Consider the following 16,746-nt stretch of genomic DNA (forward strand, 5'->3'; position numbering starts at 1 on the left):
AACAGTACATACAACTGTCCCCTCTGCTAACAGGACATACAACTGTCCCCTCTGCTAACAGGACATACAACTGTCCCCTCTGCTAACATTACGTACAACTGTCCCCTCTGCTAACAGTACAAACAACTGTCCCCTCTGCTAACAGGACATACAACTCCCCTTGTATTGACTGGACAGCCACAAGAAGAACAAAAGTCCTGTAAATTATAGGCTGGTCTTCCTTCTAATTTTCTCTTCAGTAAATTACAGCATTGGGGGTCAGGGAGAAATGGAGATTGTTTCTGTGGGGGGGTGTCTCTCTTCTCCTCCCCCATGCTCTCTGTGTCTCCTCTCCCCCACTCTCTGTCTCCTCTCCCCCGCTCTCTGTGTCTCCTCTCCCCCGCTCTCTGTGTCTCCTCTCCCCAGCTCTCTGTGTCTCCTCTCCCCAGCTCTCTGTGTCTCCTCTCCCCCACTCTCTGTCTCCTCTCCCCCGCTCTCTGTGTCTCCTCTCCCCCGCTCTCTGTGTCTCCTCTCCCCAGCTCTCTGTGTCTCCTCTCCCCCACTCTCTGTCTCCTCTCCCCCGCTCTCTGTGTCTCCTCTCCCCAGCTCTCTGTGTCTCCTCTCCCCAGCTCTCTGTCTCCTCTCCCCTGCTCTCTGTGTCTCCTCTCCCCAGCTCTCTGTGTCTCCTCTCCCCAGCTCTCTGTGTCTCCTCTCCCCCACTCTCTGTGTCTCCTCTCCCCCTGCTCTCTGTGTCTCCTCTCCCCCACTCTCTGTCTCCTCTCCCCCTGCTCTCTGTGTCTCCTCTCCCATGCTCTCTGTGTCTCCTCTCCCCCACTCTCTGTCTCCTCTCCCCTGCTCCCTGTGTCTCCTCTCCCCTGCTCCCTGTGTCTCCTCTCCCCTGCTCCCTGTGTCTCCTCTCCCCTGCTCCCTGTGTCTCCTCTCCCCAGCTCCCTGTGTCTCCTCTCCCCAGCTCTCTGTGTCTCCTCTCCCCAGCTCTTTGTGTCTCCTCTCCCCCGCTCTCTGTGTCTCCTCTCCCCAGCTCTCTGTGTCTCCTCTCCCCAGCTCTTTGTGTCTCCTCTCCCCCGCTCTCTGTGTCTCCTCTCCCCAGCTCTCTGTGTCTCCTCTCCCCAGCTCTCTGTGTCTCCTCTCCCCTGCTCTCTGTGTCTCCTCTCCCCCGCTCTCTGTCTCCTCTCCCCCGCTCTCTGTGTCTCCTCTCCCCCGCTCTCTGTGTCTCCTCTCCCCAGCTCTCTGTGTCTCCTCTCCCCCACTCTCTGTCTCCTCTCCCCCGCTCTCTGTGTCTCCTCTCCCCAGCTCTCTGTGTCTCCTCTCCCCAGCTCTCTGTCTCCTCTCCCCTGCTCTCTGTGTCTCCTCTCCCCAGCTCTCTGTGTCTCCTCTCCCCCACTCTCTGTGTCTCCTCTCCCCCTGCTCTCTGTGTCTCCTCTCCCCCACTCTCTGTCTCCTCTCCCCCTGCTCTCTGTGTCTCCTCTCCCATGCTCTCTGTGTCTCCTCTCCCCCACTCTCTGTCTCCTCTCCCCTGCTCCCTGTGTCTCCTCTCCCCTGCTCCCTGTGTCTCCTCTCCCCTGCTCCCTGTGTCTCCTCTCCCCTGCTCCCTGTGTCTCCTCTCCCCAGCTCCCTGTGTCTCCTCTCCCCAGCTCTCTGTGTCTCCTCTCCCCAGCTCTTTGTGTCTCCTCTCCCCCGCTCTCTGTGTCTCCTCTCCCCAGCTCTCTGTGTCTCCTCTCCCCAGCTCTTTGTGTCTCCTCTCCCCCGCTCTCTGTGTCTCCTCTCCCCAGCTCTCTGTGTCTCCTCTCCCCAGCTCTCTGTGTCTCCTCTCCCCTGCTCTCTGTGTCTCCTCTCCCCCGCTCTCTGTCTCCTCTCCCCTGCTCCCTGTGTCTCCTCTCCCCAGCTCTTTGTGTCTCCTCTCCCCCGCTCTCTGTGTCTCCTCTCCCCAGCTCTCTGTGTCTCCTCTCCCCAGCTCTTTGTGTCTCCTCTCCCCAGCTCTCTGTGTCTCCTCTCCCCTGCTCCCTGTGTCTCCTCTCCCCCGCTCCCTGTGTCTCCTCTCCCCAGCTCTCTGTGTCTCCTCTCCCCAGCTCCCTGTGTCTCCTCTCCCCAGCTCCCTGTGTCTCCTCTCCCCTGCTCCCTGTGTCTCCTTTCCCCTGCTCTCTGTGTCTCCTGTCGCTTCCCTTCCCTTTTGTCCCTCCACTATCAAACACAGAGCTACAGGTAAAAAACGAAGAGAGAAAAAGATGAAGTACCCAATGTTGCTTTTTGGTTGACAATAGATGCTCGGCAGAAAAATACCATTGTTGTTTTAAAAGTACGGAGCAACAGTTGAAGTCGGAAGATTACGTACACCTTTGCCAAATACATTTAAACTCAGTTTTTCACAATTCCTGACATTAAATCATAGTAAAATGTACCTGTTTTAGGTCATTTAGAATCACCACTTTATTTTAAGAATGTGAAATGTCAGAATAATAGTAGAGAGAATTATTTATTCAGCTTTTATTTCTTTCATCACATTCCCTGTGGGTCAGAAGTTTACATACACTCAATTAGTATTTGATAGCATTGCCTTTAAATTGTTTAACTTGGGTCAAACGTTTTGGGTAGCCTTCCACAAGCTTCCCACAATAAGTTGGGTGAATTTGTAACTGAGTCAGGTTTGTAGGCCTCCTTGCTCGTACATGCTTTTTCAGTTTTGCCCACAAATTTTCTATAGGATTGAGGTCAGGGCTTTGCGATGGCCACTCCAATACCTTGACTTTGTTGTCCTTAAGCCATTTTACCACAACTGTGGAAGAATGCTTGGGGCCATTGTCCATTTGGATGACCCATTTGTGACCAAGCTTTAACTTCCTGACTGATGTCTTGAGATGTTGCTTCAATATATCCACATAATTTTCCATCCTCATGAAGCCATCTATTTTGTGAAGTACATCAGTCCTCCTGCAGCAAAGCACCCCCACAACAAGATGCTGCCACCCAGGTGCTTCACGGTTAGGACGGTGTTCTTCGGCTTGCAAGCCTCTCCCTTTTTCCTCCAAACATAACCTTAGTCTGTTTTTTTGGGGTGGTTTAGGAGCAGTGGCTTCTTCCTTGCTGAGCGGCCTTTCAGGTTATGTCGATTTAGGACTCGTTTTACTGTGGATATAGATACTTTTGTACCTATTTCCTCCAGCATATTCACAAGTGTCCTTTGCTGTTGTTCTGGGATTGATTTGCACTTTTCGCACCAAAGTACATTCATCTCTAGGAGACAGAACGCGTCTCCTTCCTGAGCGGTATGACGGCTGCGTGGTCCCATGGTGTTTATACTTGCATACTATCGTTTGTACAGATGAACGTGGTACCTTCAGGCATTTGGAAATTGCTCCCAAGGATGAACCATACTTGTGGAGGTCTACAATTTTTTTCTGAGGCCTTGGCTGATTTCTTTTGATTTTCCCATGATGTCAAGCAAAGAGGCACTGATTTTGAAGATAGGCATTGTAATACATCCACAGGTACACCTCCAATTGACTTAAAGGATGTCAATTAGCCTATCAGAAGCTTCTAAAGCCATGACATCATTTTCTGAAATTTTCCAAGCTGTTTAAAGACACAGTCAACTTAGTGTATGTAAACTTTCGACCCACTGGAATTGTGATACAGTGAATTAGAAGTGAAATAATCTGTCTGTAAAGAATTGTTGGAAAAATCACTTGTGTCATGCACAAAGTAGATGTCCTAACCGACTTGTTAACAAGAAATGTGTGGAGTGGTTGAAAAACGAGTTTTAATGACTCCAACCTAAGTGTATGTAAACTTCCGACTCCAGCTGTATTTTTAGCAGCCTGCCTACCCCATTGAGAACGGAGTGGGGAAGCAGGTGAGACTGCAGGGTTAACACGCGCCTCCAACATCCCGTGTTCAGCAGCTTTCCTGAGTGGCTCATCTGCACACCGATCAATTCATCTGGCTGGTAATTAGCAGCGTTAAGTCCCAATGAGAATCACGCAGCGATCCCTTTGATCGCGCTCAGCTATATTCACCGCTCCATTTTTTTTTCACGGATTCGTCAATGCTCTGGAATTGGTCATTGACATTCATTACTAGTGCTGCGTCTCACTTTCAGTTGACTTGGAGGGATGTGCTTTCAAAAAACAATCACTGTTATTTCAGTATGAAAATATGAGTGTGATTATGGACAGCTGAATGAGTCAATCGATAACAACCGCTGTGGTCCCTGGTATCTTACTGTATTTCAATTACTCCTTCAATTTCATTCCGTAGCAGCATTGCTACTTGGCCCATATATGCGTGGCATTACGTTGAAAAAATCGGCCCATGTCTGTGAGGCATTTCTAAGAGAATTTATGAGGATTTTTCGCTCATGCTTCACTTCCTAATTCCCCTTTGTGTGGACTAGATGTTGTTGGAGACAGTTTGTCCTCTGTTGTGCTCAGTTGTATGGTCAAATCAACAGGGGGAGAATTAAGTGGCCATCAAGAGCCTGACAGAACAGCATTTGAGACAGGGCTGTTTGTTAGCGGTGAGTGGGTGTAGATGAGAACTCACCTCAGACAGCTTGTGGGCTCTGCGGTGTGACTTGGAGCACTGTAGGAGCTGTGTTGCCAGGTTACAGTCCTTTCTGTACAGGTCCTGGCATGGGAAAGATGGACACTGTTGTTGAGTCATAGGTTGGGGTGCCATGCAGACTTAAGAACAGTATTAATTTTAATGGGGAGTAACTGACCTAAATCTATTTCAAATAGGTTACTACAATAATTGCTTTGCAGTTATATTAAATATAGAAATACATGTAAATTCCATGTAATTGCATGGTATTTGTACGTCAGAGTAGAATGGGACCAAACAGTAATTTCAGCATGTGGCGTTCGCGTACACACCAATGCTCGACAAACAAAAAATAATGTCCCCAAAAATGATATTACAAATTGACTACTAGTCTTTATCTGTTCTTCCCCCTCAAGTCTCTTGTGACAACCACAAAAGTTGACTTCCATTTAAAGTTGAGGGTCTCACAAGGCAAGCCTCCACTTAGGGAGAACACAATCAAAGGAACAAACACACTATCAATTACCGAACAAATCCATCCGCCCAGAAAAAAATGGTGCTAGTTTTTCTGATCAGGCACCTATTGATTTGAGGGTCACTGCTGTACATCTTACTCTATTCATTTAAAGAATGAAGAAGTTGTGATGATGAAAATGTACTATGAGATTTTTATGTTCATGTTAGAGTTGGCACGGTTGGCAAGGCCATCACCAGGCTTTGGTCTAATTGGGTGTGTAGTTTTTTTCAGTGAATCACTTCAAAAACTCATGAAGTAAGGATTTTGCACAATGGCTGGCTATATACTCACATTGTCCTCTCTGAGCTTTTCAATGGTGATCTTGGCCTCCATGAGGTGATTGTTGAGGACGATGATCTCTCGACTCAGCGCTCTTTTCTCATCCTCATGGTGCTGGGACTAAATCAGAGAGGAGAGGTGGAAAGAGGAGAGAAAGAGAGGAAATTAGGAATTGAGATACCAGGAAGGGGAAATGAAAGGAGAGGAAGAGAAAGTCAAAGGAAAGCAGGAGAAAGCAAATGAGAGAAGAGGTGGAGAGCAGCCAGTCAGCCAGCCAGCCAGTGTTCACGCTCTTTTTCTGCCAGTAGCAGGTCGTAATTAAAGGAAGATTACATTGGCCAGTGCCCATATCAAATCAATTACGCTGCCAGGGTGAGAGAAAGTAGCAATCTTGGAGTCCTGAGAAATTTAAGCTTCTTGTATTGCGGTTGCAGCGACTGTCATTTTTTGACCCCGAAACCTGACACGTTAGTATTTCCTGTGATTTAGCCTCAAACACTAAACGGTTACTAGATGCTTTCTCCCCTCACCCAATCATTTTCAACATCCTGTTGTGTGGCAGGATTTGACAAAAGATGCATCATCAAGTTCCCGACGGACAATAGTCATAGTTGTTTTGTTTTGAAATACAGGGGTGGGAGATAAATTAAATAGAAGTCAATTAATGTCAGTTTGAGCAATAGGTTGGTATTGATATCCAAATCCATTCTGTAAGCCTCTTATTAATCAGCTCTGGGATGTTGCTTTGGCAGTCTCATTCATTCCTATGACGTTCCACATTGTAATCATATTTCACTCTGGTTGGTCTTTGGCAGTCTCATTCATTCCTATGACGTTCCACATTGTAATCATATTTCACCGACAGTAGGGCTTGCTCCGCTCCTTCTCCCGACAGTAGGGCTTGCTCCGCTCCTTCTCCCGACAGTAGGGCTTGCTCCGCTCCTCCTCCTGACAGTAGGGCTTGCTCCGCTCCTTCTCCCGACAGTAGGGCTTGCTCCGCTCCTTCTCCCGACAGTAGGGCTTGCTCCGCTCCTTCTCCCGACAGTAGGGCTTGCTCCGCTCCTTCTCCCGACAGTAGGGCTTGCTCCGCTCCTTCTCCCGACAGTAGGGCTTGCTCCGCTCCTTCTCCCGACAGTAGGGCTTGCTCCGCTCCTTCTCCCGACAGTAGGGCTTGCTCGGCTCCTTCTCTCGACAGTAGGGCTTGCTCGGCTCCTTCTCTCGACAGTAGGGCTTGCTCCGCTCCTTCTCCCGACAGTAGGGCTTGCTCCGCTCCTTCTCCCGACAGTAGGGCTTGCTCCGCTCCTTCTCCCGACAGTAGGGCTTGCTCCGCTCCTTCTCCCGACAGTAGGGCTTGCTCCGCTCCTTCTCCTGACAGTAGGGCTTGCTCCGCTCCTTCTCCCGACAGTAGGGCTTGCTCCGCTCCTTCTCCTGACAGTAGGGCTTGCTCCGCTCGTTCTTCCGTCAGTTGAAAGTGCAGTGTACAGCTAATAATTTCCACGATAATTGCCTCGAAAGTGAACATAAACTATATTGAAACTAATTTCACACATACAGTGCCTTCGGAGGGTATTCAGACCCCTTGACTTTTTCCACATTTTGTTACATTACAGCTTTATTCAGAAATTGATTCAATAGTTTTTCCCCCTCATCAATCTACACACATTATGACAAAGCAAAAACAGGTTTTTATAATTTTTGGCTAATTTATAAAAATAAAAAAAACTGAAATATCACATTTACATAAGTATTCAGATCCTTTACTCAGTACTTTGTTGAAGCACCTTTGGCAGTGATTACAGCATTGAGTCTTCTTGGGAATGAGGCTACAAGCTTGGCACACCTGTATTTGGAGAGTTTAACTCATTCTTCTCTGCAGATCCTCTCAAGCTCTGTCAGGTTGGATGGGGAGCATTGCTGCACAGCTATTTTCAGGACTCTCCAGAGATGTTAGATTGGGGTTAAGTCCGGGCTCTGGCTGGGCCACTCAAGGACATTCAGAGACTATTCCCGAAGCCACTCCTGCGTTGTCTTGGTTGTGTGCTTTGGGTTGTTGTCCTTTGGGAAGGTGAACCTTCACCCCGGTCTAAGGTCCGGAGCACTCTGGAACAGGTTTTCATCAGTGATCTCTCTATACTTTGCTCTGTTCATCTTTCCCTCGATCCTGATTCTTCTTCCAGTTCGTGTTGCTGAAAAACATCCCCACAGCATGATGCTTCCACCACCATGCTTCACCGTAGGGATGGTGACAGGTTTCTTCCAGACGTGTCTCGGAGCTCCATCGGATTCTTGGTCACCTCCCTATTGCTGAGTTTGGCCGGGCGGCCAGCTCTAGGAAGATTCTTGATGATTCCAAACGTCTTCCAATTAAGAACTTGGTACCCTTCCCCCGATCTGTGCCTCAACACAATCCCGTCTCGGAGCTCTACAGACAAATCCTTCTACCTCATGGCTTGGTTTTTGCTCTGACATGCACTGTCAACTGTGGGACCTTATAAAGACAGGTGTGTGCCTTTCCAAATTATGTCCAATCAATTGAATTTACCACAGGTAGACTCCAATCAAGTTGTAGAAACATCTCAAGGATGATCAATGGCAACAGGATGGACATGAGCTCAATTTCGAGTCTCAATGCAAAGGGTCAAAATACTTATATAAATAAGGTATTTCTGTTTTTTTTTTCTTTTAATACATTTGCAAACATTTCTACAAAACTGTTTATCACTTTGTCATTATGGGTAGATTGTGTAGATTGGGTAGATTGTGTAGATTGCTTAGGATATTTTTTTTAATCCATTAGAATAAGCCTGTAACGTATCAAAACGTGGAAAAAGTCAAGGGGTCTGAATACTTTCCTAAGGCACTGTATAACAACAGATTAAATAAATGAATGGGGAGAATGGGTGAGTTGATGAGCGACGGAAGCCTTATTATGTAATCACTAATTGTGAATGAAGAACAGGGCTGTGTGTAAATAATGCCGGAAAAAGTATCATTTTATGTGTTTTCATTTCAGGCTGTTAGGCCACAAATGGTGAACATTTTGAAAGAGGGTGGTGACTTTCTATACCCACTGTATATTCATCATAATGCCATTATTGCTTTCGTGCTGAGTTTCACTATTTATCAAGACCACTTGGCGCTTATAATGTTGTTTAGGCTACTGATGTTTTCATAATTTGAACACGTGTCTTGACCGTGCGTTACCGTGTTCCTAACATATGCATTCGGTTTCATAATTCTAACAAAGACACTCCACAAATAAAATTGATTGAACCGTTGAATTGTTTTGTTTTTACATGTAGCCTACAGTAACATTAACTAATGAAAATGCTATTGTGTTATTTAAAATAAAATACAAATCGTATTCTGTTACCCAAGGCCTTCATAAACATAACCAAATTATTATTTTTTTTGCGTATCTGAAATGTAGTAATAATACTGTTAGAATGTTGCAGTCAGAATGACTGCTTATTAGCTTGTAGGGGTCCCCCGAAGCCCATCACAAACTACTGTATTTTTGAGAAAATCATGATGAAATTGGCAATTGTAGGCCCTTTTTAGACCTATACATGCCTCCTGTAAGACCCTATGATCTGTGAACCGTACATGATACAGACAACATCTTGGTGTCATTATCCTCCTTATAGTGTGCTCTAACATATGGAATATGTCTAGATTCTGAAATACACATTTTCACAATAACCTCTAAGAGGTTAACATTTTCAAATGTGAAAGGAATGTAGGAGAATATAACACAATAGATCTGGTAAAAGATAATACAAATAAAAAACCAATGCATTTCTGTTCAAAATGTTGTATCAGGACTGCCCGAATGTGCCTAATTTGTTTATTAATAACTTTTCATGATCAAAATTGTGCACTCTCTGTATCTAAAAAGGGCCTAAAATGTCCACTTTCATCATGATTTTCTCAAAATTGATTTGTCATACAAATCTAAAAAGCTTTACAAACATCCTTCCTCCCAATTCGGTTTTTATGTGAAAATTGCCATAACAACCTAATACCCAAAATATTTTCCGCTCCTGCTTCCTTGGAATCCCTCATATATGACAAATCCAGAATACTACTGGGTTTATAGATGAATATTGAAAGATTGTATTCTGACATGCAGATGTAATCTATCTCCCTCACTTGTGATATTCTTGTCAATTTGGAGCTAAACTGTGTTTTTCAGTGGGTTTATTTATATATTACACTCCCAAGGGAACAATGAAAACTTTTATCTCTTGACATCAGATTGACAAACGGATCATGCACCGCCATTTTAATCAAATCTGAGTCAGCCATTCCTTGCGTAAACCGTGAGATGAGGAAACACGATGAGAATAGATAACACCCAACCTCACTCGTAAATTGCTATTGTATCTACATTCAGATTGGCTCTGAATAGACTAAGGTAACAACCAAACAATTTGTAATGACCAAGGTTACATTTTGTCCTCTCTGCTGAATAGAACGCTCCGTGGGTGACAATGAAGCGAGAATGACTCCTAGATTGGCTCGTGTCCTGCTCCATTTCCTACTGTACAATATACCGATGCCGAAGGTCCCATTGACACGAATTGTGACCTACTGTTACTAGGGTCAGAGCACAGGGCAATTAGACGTTTCCCCTCACCTTCCCATCCAACCACTGCCGCAGGATTGGGCGAAGTGGTTTCCATGACAACCTTTCAAATCAAAATGGTACCCTGTTTCGCACAAACCCAACGGGTATTGATTCCTCTCGCCATATGATGTAACATTCTAATGGAATAGTAAGATAAACAAGGTCGGTTCTTTGTCTGACTTCCGGGTTCTGTTTTCCTGTAATGATTTTGAGAGGAGAGGGTATAATAAGTACAAATGTGTGTTGGGTGAGAAATAAACTGGTTTGTGAATGACTGCAGTATCGTGATTTCCCTATGCCGTTTAGGCTGTCTGTCTCCGCTGAGCTGCTATCTTCTCCAGGCCAACAAACACTGAAGTTGGAGAAGGGGAAAGGGACATTTTTAGTTTATTTAACTAGGCAAGTCAGTTAAGAACAAATTCTTATTTACAATGATGGCATAGGAACAGTGGGTTTACTGCCTTGTTCAGGGGCAGAACAACATATTTTTACCTTGTCAGTTGGTTGCAGATTTGATCTAGCAATCTTTTGGTTACTAGTCCAATGCTCTAACCACTAGGCTACCTGCCACCCCAAGTTGGGGAAGGGGAGAGAAAAACACAAGATTATATAGGCTTCTGTGAAAAACGACAATTTCTAACCTTAAGAAAAAGGATTTCCAACCATCTCATAAATAACCACCTGCCCTAAAGTTTTAAACCATCAATCAGTAAAATATTTTGTCTACAAGTCCCTAAAGGAGAGGGCTGGCCATATGTGACATAAAAGCCATTTAAATAAAAGTTTGATGTGCTTCAAGTGAACAGTAGGTTTTCTTTAGATTTTATTTTCCCCTTTTGGCACAATTTCAATTCTTAGGGTGAGAGACAGTATTTTTTGAAGAAGTTCATATCTTTATCTAGGTCCAGTTTGATAGCTGTTTGAGATATTTCCATCAATAGACAACAAGCCCAGTTAATGGATGAGGGGTAAGGCATGCTGGTAGGTCAAATGGGAAGACGGGAAGACGAACAAGACGCTCAGGGGGAAAAAAACAAAGGAATGATTTAAGAAGATCGAGTCAAACATTTCAGCAAATCATCAAATCCTCTCTGATATCTTTGGCACCTCGAGTAGCAACATCAATACAATGGAAACTCAACTAGCATGTGACTTATTTGCTGAACAAAGCAGAATGATGCTTTGTTTTCTTTGAAAAGCTTTGACTAATGAGAACACAGTGAATGGCACCTTGAGAAATCTGTGACTCAGAAAACATGCTCTTCTGGCATACTAGTGAGCATGGCAGAAATGCAACGCACACTGATGAGAACTGTTATTATGGATGAAGTGCCTCTGAACCACCCACTGCAGTGTGAGTAGGGCCGGGAGCTGCCTGCTTAGTCGAGGTCTAGGAAAGCACACACACACCCTTAATCAGAACAGCCTCAATTCCATCGGGCCATGGACTTTACAAGGTGTCGAAAGCATTCCACAGGGATGCTGGCCTATATTGACTCCATTGAAGTCACTTGTAAAATCCACTTCAATCAGTGTAGATGAAGGAGAAGAGACAGGTTAAAGAATGATTTTTAGTGAGCACCAGCCAACCAGCCAACTTGAGACAACTGTTGGAACACTGCTGTGTCAAGTTGGCTGGATATCTTTTCGGGAAACTGCTGAGCATGAAAACCCCAACAGCGTTGCAGTTCTTGACACAAACCGTTGCGCCTGGCACCTACTACCATACCCTGTTCAAAGGCACTTCAATCTTTTTTCTTGCCCATTCAGCCTCAAGCCTGACTAGTCTCCCAGTCCCTGCAGCTGAAAAACATCCCCACAACATGATTCAGCGTGCTGCTGGCCGGCTTCAGCGTGCTGCTGGCCGGCTTCAGCGTGCTGCTGGCCGGCTTCAGCGTGCTGCTGGCCGGGTTCAGCGTGCTGCTGGCCGGCTTCAGCGTGCTGCTGGCCAGCTTCAGTGTGCTGCTGGCCGGGTTCAGCGTGCTGCTGGCCGGCTTCAGCGTGCTGCTGGCTTGGTTCAAAATCGAATTAAATCAAGTTGTATTGCGTACACATATTTTTGAAGATGTTATCGCGGTTGTAGCGAATTGCTTATGTTCCTAGCTCCAACAGTGCAGTAATACCTAACAATACACGCAAACCCTAAAGAAGTTAAGAAATATTAGAATGAGCAATGTCAGAGTCTGGAGTATACACTCACCGGACAGTTTATTAGGTACACATCCCCTTTCACAAAAATGAATCGCTCCTACAGACAGTGAGTCACATGGCCTTGGCTTGCTATATAAAGCAGGCAGACAGGCATCAAGGCATTCAATTATTGTTCATGTCTAGGGTTTACTGAGAATGGTGCGACAAACAAAAAACGTCCAGTCTGTGGCAGTCCTGTCGGTGAAAACAGCCCATTGATGAGAGAGGTCGAAGGAGATTGGGAAGAATCGTGCAAACTAACAGACGGGCCGCAAACAGACAAATAACGGCACAATACAACAGAACGGAACTGCATCTCATTTGATTGTATTTATTAGGATCCCCAATTGCGACAGCTAGTATGACTGGGGTCCGACACATAACGGAAAAAAACATTACAGACAAAATACTACAATTTACATAAATGTAAAAACATTAACATGTAGTGTGTGTGTACCCATACATGTCAGTACATACACACAACAAGTAGGTCACATGGGGGTTTGGCGTTGTGCCGTGAGGTGTTGCTTTCTTTGTTTTTTGAAACCAGGTTTGCAGTTCACTTGTGCGATATGAGATGGAAGGGAGTTCCATAAACTCATGGCTCTGTATAATATTGTACGTTTCCTTCAATTTGTTATGGACCTGGGGACTGTGAAAAGACCCCAGGTGGCATGTCTGGTTGAGTAAGTGTGTGTGTCAGTGCTGTGTATAAGTTGACTATGCAGACAATTTGGAATTTCCAACACATGAATGCTTCTTATAAAAACAAGAAGTGATGCAGTCAGTCTTTCCTCAACTCTTAGCCAAGAGAGACTAGTATGCATAGTATTAATATTAGCCCTCTGATTACAATGAAGAGCAAGACGTGACGCTCTGTTCTGGGCCAGCTGCAGCATAACTAGATCTTTCTTTGCAGCACTAGACCTATGATGCAGCACTAGACCAAATTAACTTTTAAGAAGGCACACATGTTAATTGAAATGCATTCCAGGTGACTACCTCATTAAGCTGGTTGAGAGAATGCCAAGCATGTGCAAAGCTGTCATCAAGAAAAAAGGTGGCTATTTGAAGAATCTAAAATATAACGTATATTTTGATTTGTTTAACACTTTTTTGGTTACTACATGATTCCATATGTGTTATTTCATAGTTTTGATGTCTTCACTATTATTCTACAATGTAGAAAATAGTACAAGTAAAGAAAAACCCTTGAATGAGTAGGTGTTATAAAACTTTTGACCGGTAGTGTAATGTTTTTCTAAAACAAGTTATGGTCAATAATATCAAAGGCTGCACTGAAATCTAGCAGTGCAGCTCCCACAATACTCTTATTATCAATTTCTTTCAACCAATCATCAGTCATTTGTTTCAGTGCAGTACATGTTGAATGCCCTTCTCTATAAGCATGCTGAAAGTCTGTTGTTAATTTGTTTATAGAGAAATAGCTGAAATAGCTGTTTTGCTGTGAGTTTCACTTAGTAATAAAAAGATGTGGAACCCAGATCACGCTGCGCTTTGGTCCACTTATTATAACGATCATGACACACATATACGATCAAGCATTTCACACACATTATTTAAATACTGACTGTTAGCATTTGGTGGCCTACGGCAGCACCCCAAAATAATAGGCTTTAGATGAGGCAGGTGAACCTGCAACCACAACAATTTAATAATGCTTGACATGAGATCTTCTCTAAGCATTACAGGGATATGGCTCTGAATATATACAGAAACACCTCCCCCATAAGCATTACTGTCTCTTCTATAGATGTTATATCCTTGTATTGCTTCTGCTGTATCATCAAAGGGATTATGTAAATTAGTCTCAGAAATGGTTAATGTACTAGTGTTATCTGATGTTAGCAAGTAATCGATTTCATGAACCTTATTTCTAAGGCTACATATATTACTATGGGCTATTTTTAGCCATTTCCTTTGTAGCTTCTCAGAGATTGACGTAATATGGTAAAGAGCAAACAACGCAAGATAGAAAACAAACATTCAGCAGTCCATTAATCAGTTGTAAGTGTGCGTAAGTGTGTGTGTGTGCTTTGGGGTTGAAGCTACGAACCCATAGGCTTGGCTCTCTCATCCCTTCCAGGCTTTTGGGAGGGAGGGTGGACAATGAGGCTGTCATAGCAGATGTAAGCAATGTCCCCAAGCGCTCTGGAAGCTTTCATGGGTGAGTTCTTTCCTCTTTTGGAGCACAGTCTTAGGTCAGTTAGGATCACCACTTTATTTTAAGAATGTGAAATGTAAGAATAATAGTAGAGAGAATGATTTATTTCAGCTTTAATTTCTTTCATCACATTCCCAGTGGGTCAGAAGTTTACATACACTCAATTAGTATTTGGTAGCATTGCCTTTAAATTGTTTGTTTAACTTGGGTCAAACGTTTTGGGTAGCCTTCCACAAGCTTCCCACAATAAGCTGTGTGAATATTGGCCCATTCCTCCTGACAGAGCTGGTGTAACTGAGTCAGGTCTGAAGGCCTCCTTGGCCACACTGGCTTTTTTATGGCAAGGCCTTGGCTGACTTCTATGATTTTCCCATGATGTCAAGCAAAGTGCCACTGAGTTTGAAGGTAGGCCTTGAAATACATCCACAGGTACACCTCCAATTGACTCAAATTATGTCAATTAGCCTATCAGAAGCTTCTAAAGCCATGCACAGGCACAGTCAACTTAGTGTATGTAAACTTCTGACCCACTGGAATTGTGATACAGTGAATGATAAGTGAAAATAATCTGTCTGTGAACAATTGTTGGGAAAATTACTTGTGTCATGCACCAAGTAGATGTCCTAACCGACTTGCCAAAACTATAGTTTGTTTACAATACCTTTTACATAGTTGTTGAAAAATGACTATTTAACAGTCTGATGGCTTGGAGATAGAATCTGTTTTTCCGTCTCTCGATCCCAGCTTTGATGCACCTGTGCTGTCTCCACCTTCTAGATGGATGTGGGGTGAACAGGCCGTGGCTTGGGTGGCTGAAATCCTTGATGATCTTTTTGGCCTTCCTGTGACACCGGGTGCTGTAGATGTCCTGGAGGGCAGGCAGTGTGCCCCCGGCTAACCACACCACCCTCTGGAGAGCCCTGCGGTTATTGACGGTGCAGTTGCCGTACTGGGCGGTGATAAAGCCCAACAGGATGCTCTCAATGGTGCATGTGTAGACGTTTATGAGGGTCTTAGGGGCCAAGAAAAATTCCTTCAGCGGCATGAGGTTGAAGAGGCGCTGTTGCTGTTGTGTGGATTGACCATTTCAGGTTGTCGGTAATGTGAACACAGAGGAATTTGCAGCTTTTCACCCTCTCCAATGCGGCCCATTGATGTGGATGGGGCGTGTTCCTTTTGCTGTCTCCTGAAGATTAAGATCAGCTCCTTCATTTTGCTGTTGTTGAGGGAGAGGTTATTTTCCTGGCACCACTCCGGCAGGGCCCTCACCTCCTCCCTGTATGCTAACTCGTCTTTGTTGGTAATCAGGCCTACCACTGTTGTGTCATCTGCAAACTTGATGATGGAGAAAGAGACCATGCAGTCATGAGTGAACTGGGAGTACAGGAGGGGGCTGAGGACGCACCCTTGTGGGGCCCCCCTTGTTGAGGATCAGCATAGCGGAGCAGTTGTAGCCTACCTTCACCACCTGGGGTTGGCCCGTCATGAAGTCCAGGACCCAGTAGCACAGGGCAGAGTTCAGACCCAGGGCCCGGAGCTTAGTGATGAGCTTGGATTGTACTATGGTATTGAAGGCTGAGCTGTTGTCTGAACAGCATTCTTACATAGGTATTCCTCTTGTCAAGATGGGATAGGGCTGTGTACAGTGTGATGGCAATTGCATCAGCGTGGATCTGTTGGGGCGGTATGCAAATTGTAGTGGGTCTTGGCTGTCAGGTAAGGTGGAGGTGATATGATCCTTAACTTGCCTCTCAAATCGCTTCATGATGACAGAAGTGAGCGTTACGGGGCGATAGTAATTTAGTTCAGTTACCTTTGCTTTCTTGGGTTCAGGAACTGGGATGGGGAGAGATAGAATATGTCTGTAAACACTCCAGCCAGCTGGTCTGCACATGCTCTGAGGACGCGGCTATAGATGCTGTCTGTGCCGGCAACCTTGCGAGGGTTAACACTCTTAAATGTGTTACTCACGTCAGCCACGGAGAACAAGAGCTCACAGTCCTCGTGAGTGGCGGTGGCCCGCATCGGTCCCTGCCACATACGTCTCATGTCTGAGCTGTTGAATTGTGACTCCACTGTTTTGCCTGTCTGTTTGCCTTATGGAGGTCATAGCGGGACTGTTTGTACTCGTCCATGTTCCCAGTCACTTTGCCGTGGTTAAATTGCGGTGTTTGTGCTTTCAGTTTTGTGAGAATGCTGCCATCTATCCACGTTTTTTGGATTGAATAAGTTATAATTGTCACAGTGGTAACAACATCTTCTATGCACTTCCTGGTGAACTTAGTCACCGAGTAAGTGTATACGTCAATATTATTCTCAGAGGCAACCCGGAACATATCACAATCTTGAAGCATAGATTCCGATTGGTCAGACCAATATTGAACAGTCATTGTTACGGGTACTTCCTGT

At 44.9% G+C, this 16,746-nt stretch overlaps 1 protein-coding gene across 1 annotated transcript in view; it reads right to left on the reverse strand.

The window, feature by feature from the left end:
• The window catches only part of LOC139553901 (brain-enriched guanylate kinase-associated protein-like), a 68,740-nt gene that overhangs the window by 5,031 nt on the left and 46,963 nt on the right, over positions 1 to 16,746 (reverse strand). Inside the window, exons 5-6 of the mRNA XM_071366661.1 lie at positions 5,345 to 5,452; positions 4,537 to 4,620 (exon numbers count right to left, since the gene is read on the reverse strand). Coding sequence (XP_071222762.1) covers positions 4,537 to 4,620; positions 5,345 to 5,452 — 192 coding nt within the window. The remainder of the gene's footprint in view (positions 1 to 4,536; positions 4,621 to 5,344; positions 5,453 to 16,746) is intronic.

This window comes from Salvelinus alpinus, chromosome 25 (assembly GCF_045679555.1).
Source record: "Salvelinus alpinus chromosome 25, SLU_Salpinus.1, whole genome shotgun sequence".
Classification (NCBI taxonomy): domain Eukaryota; kingdom Metazoa; phylum Chordata; class Actinopteri; order Salmoniformes; family Salmonidae; genus Salvelinus; species Salvelinus alpinus.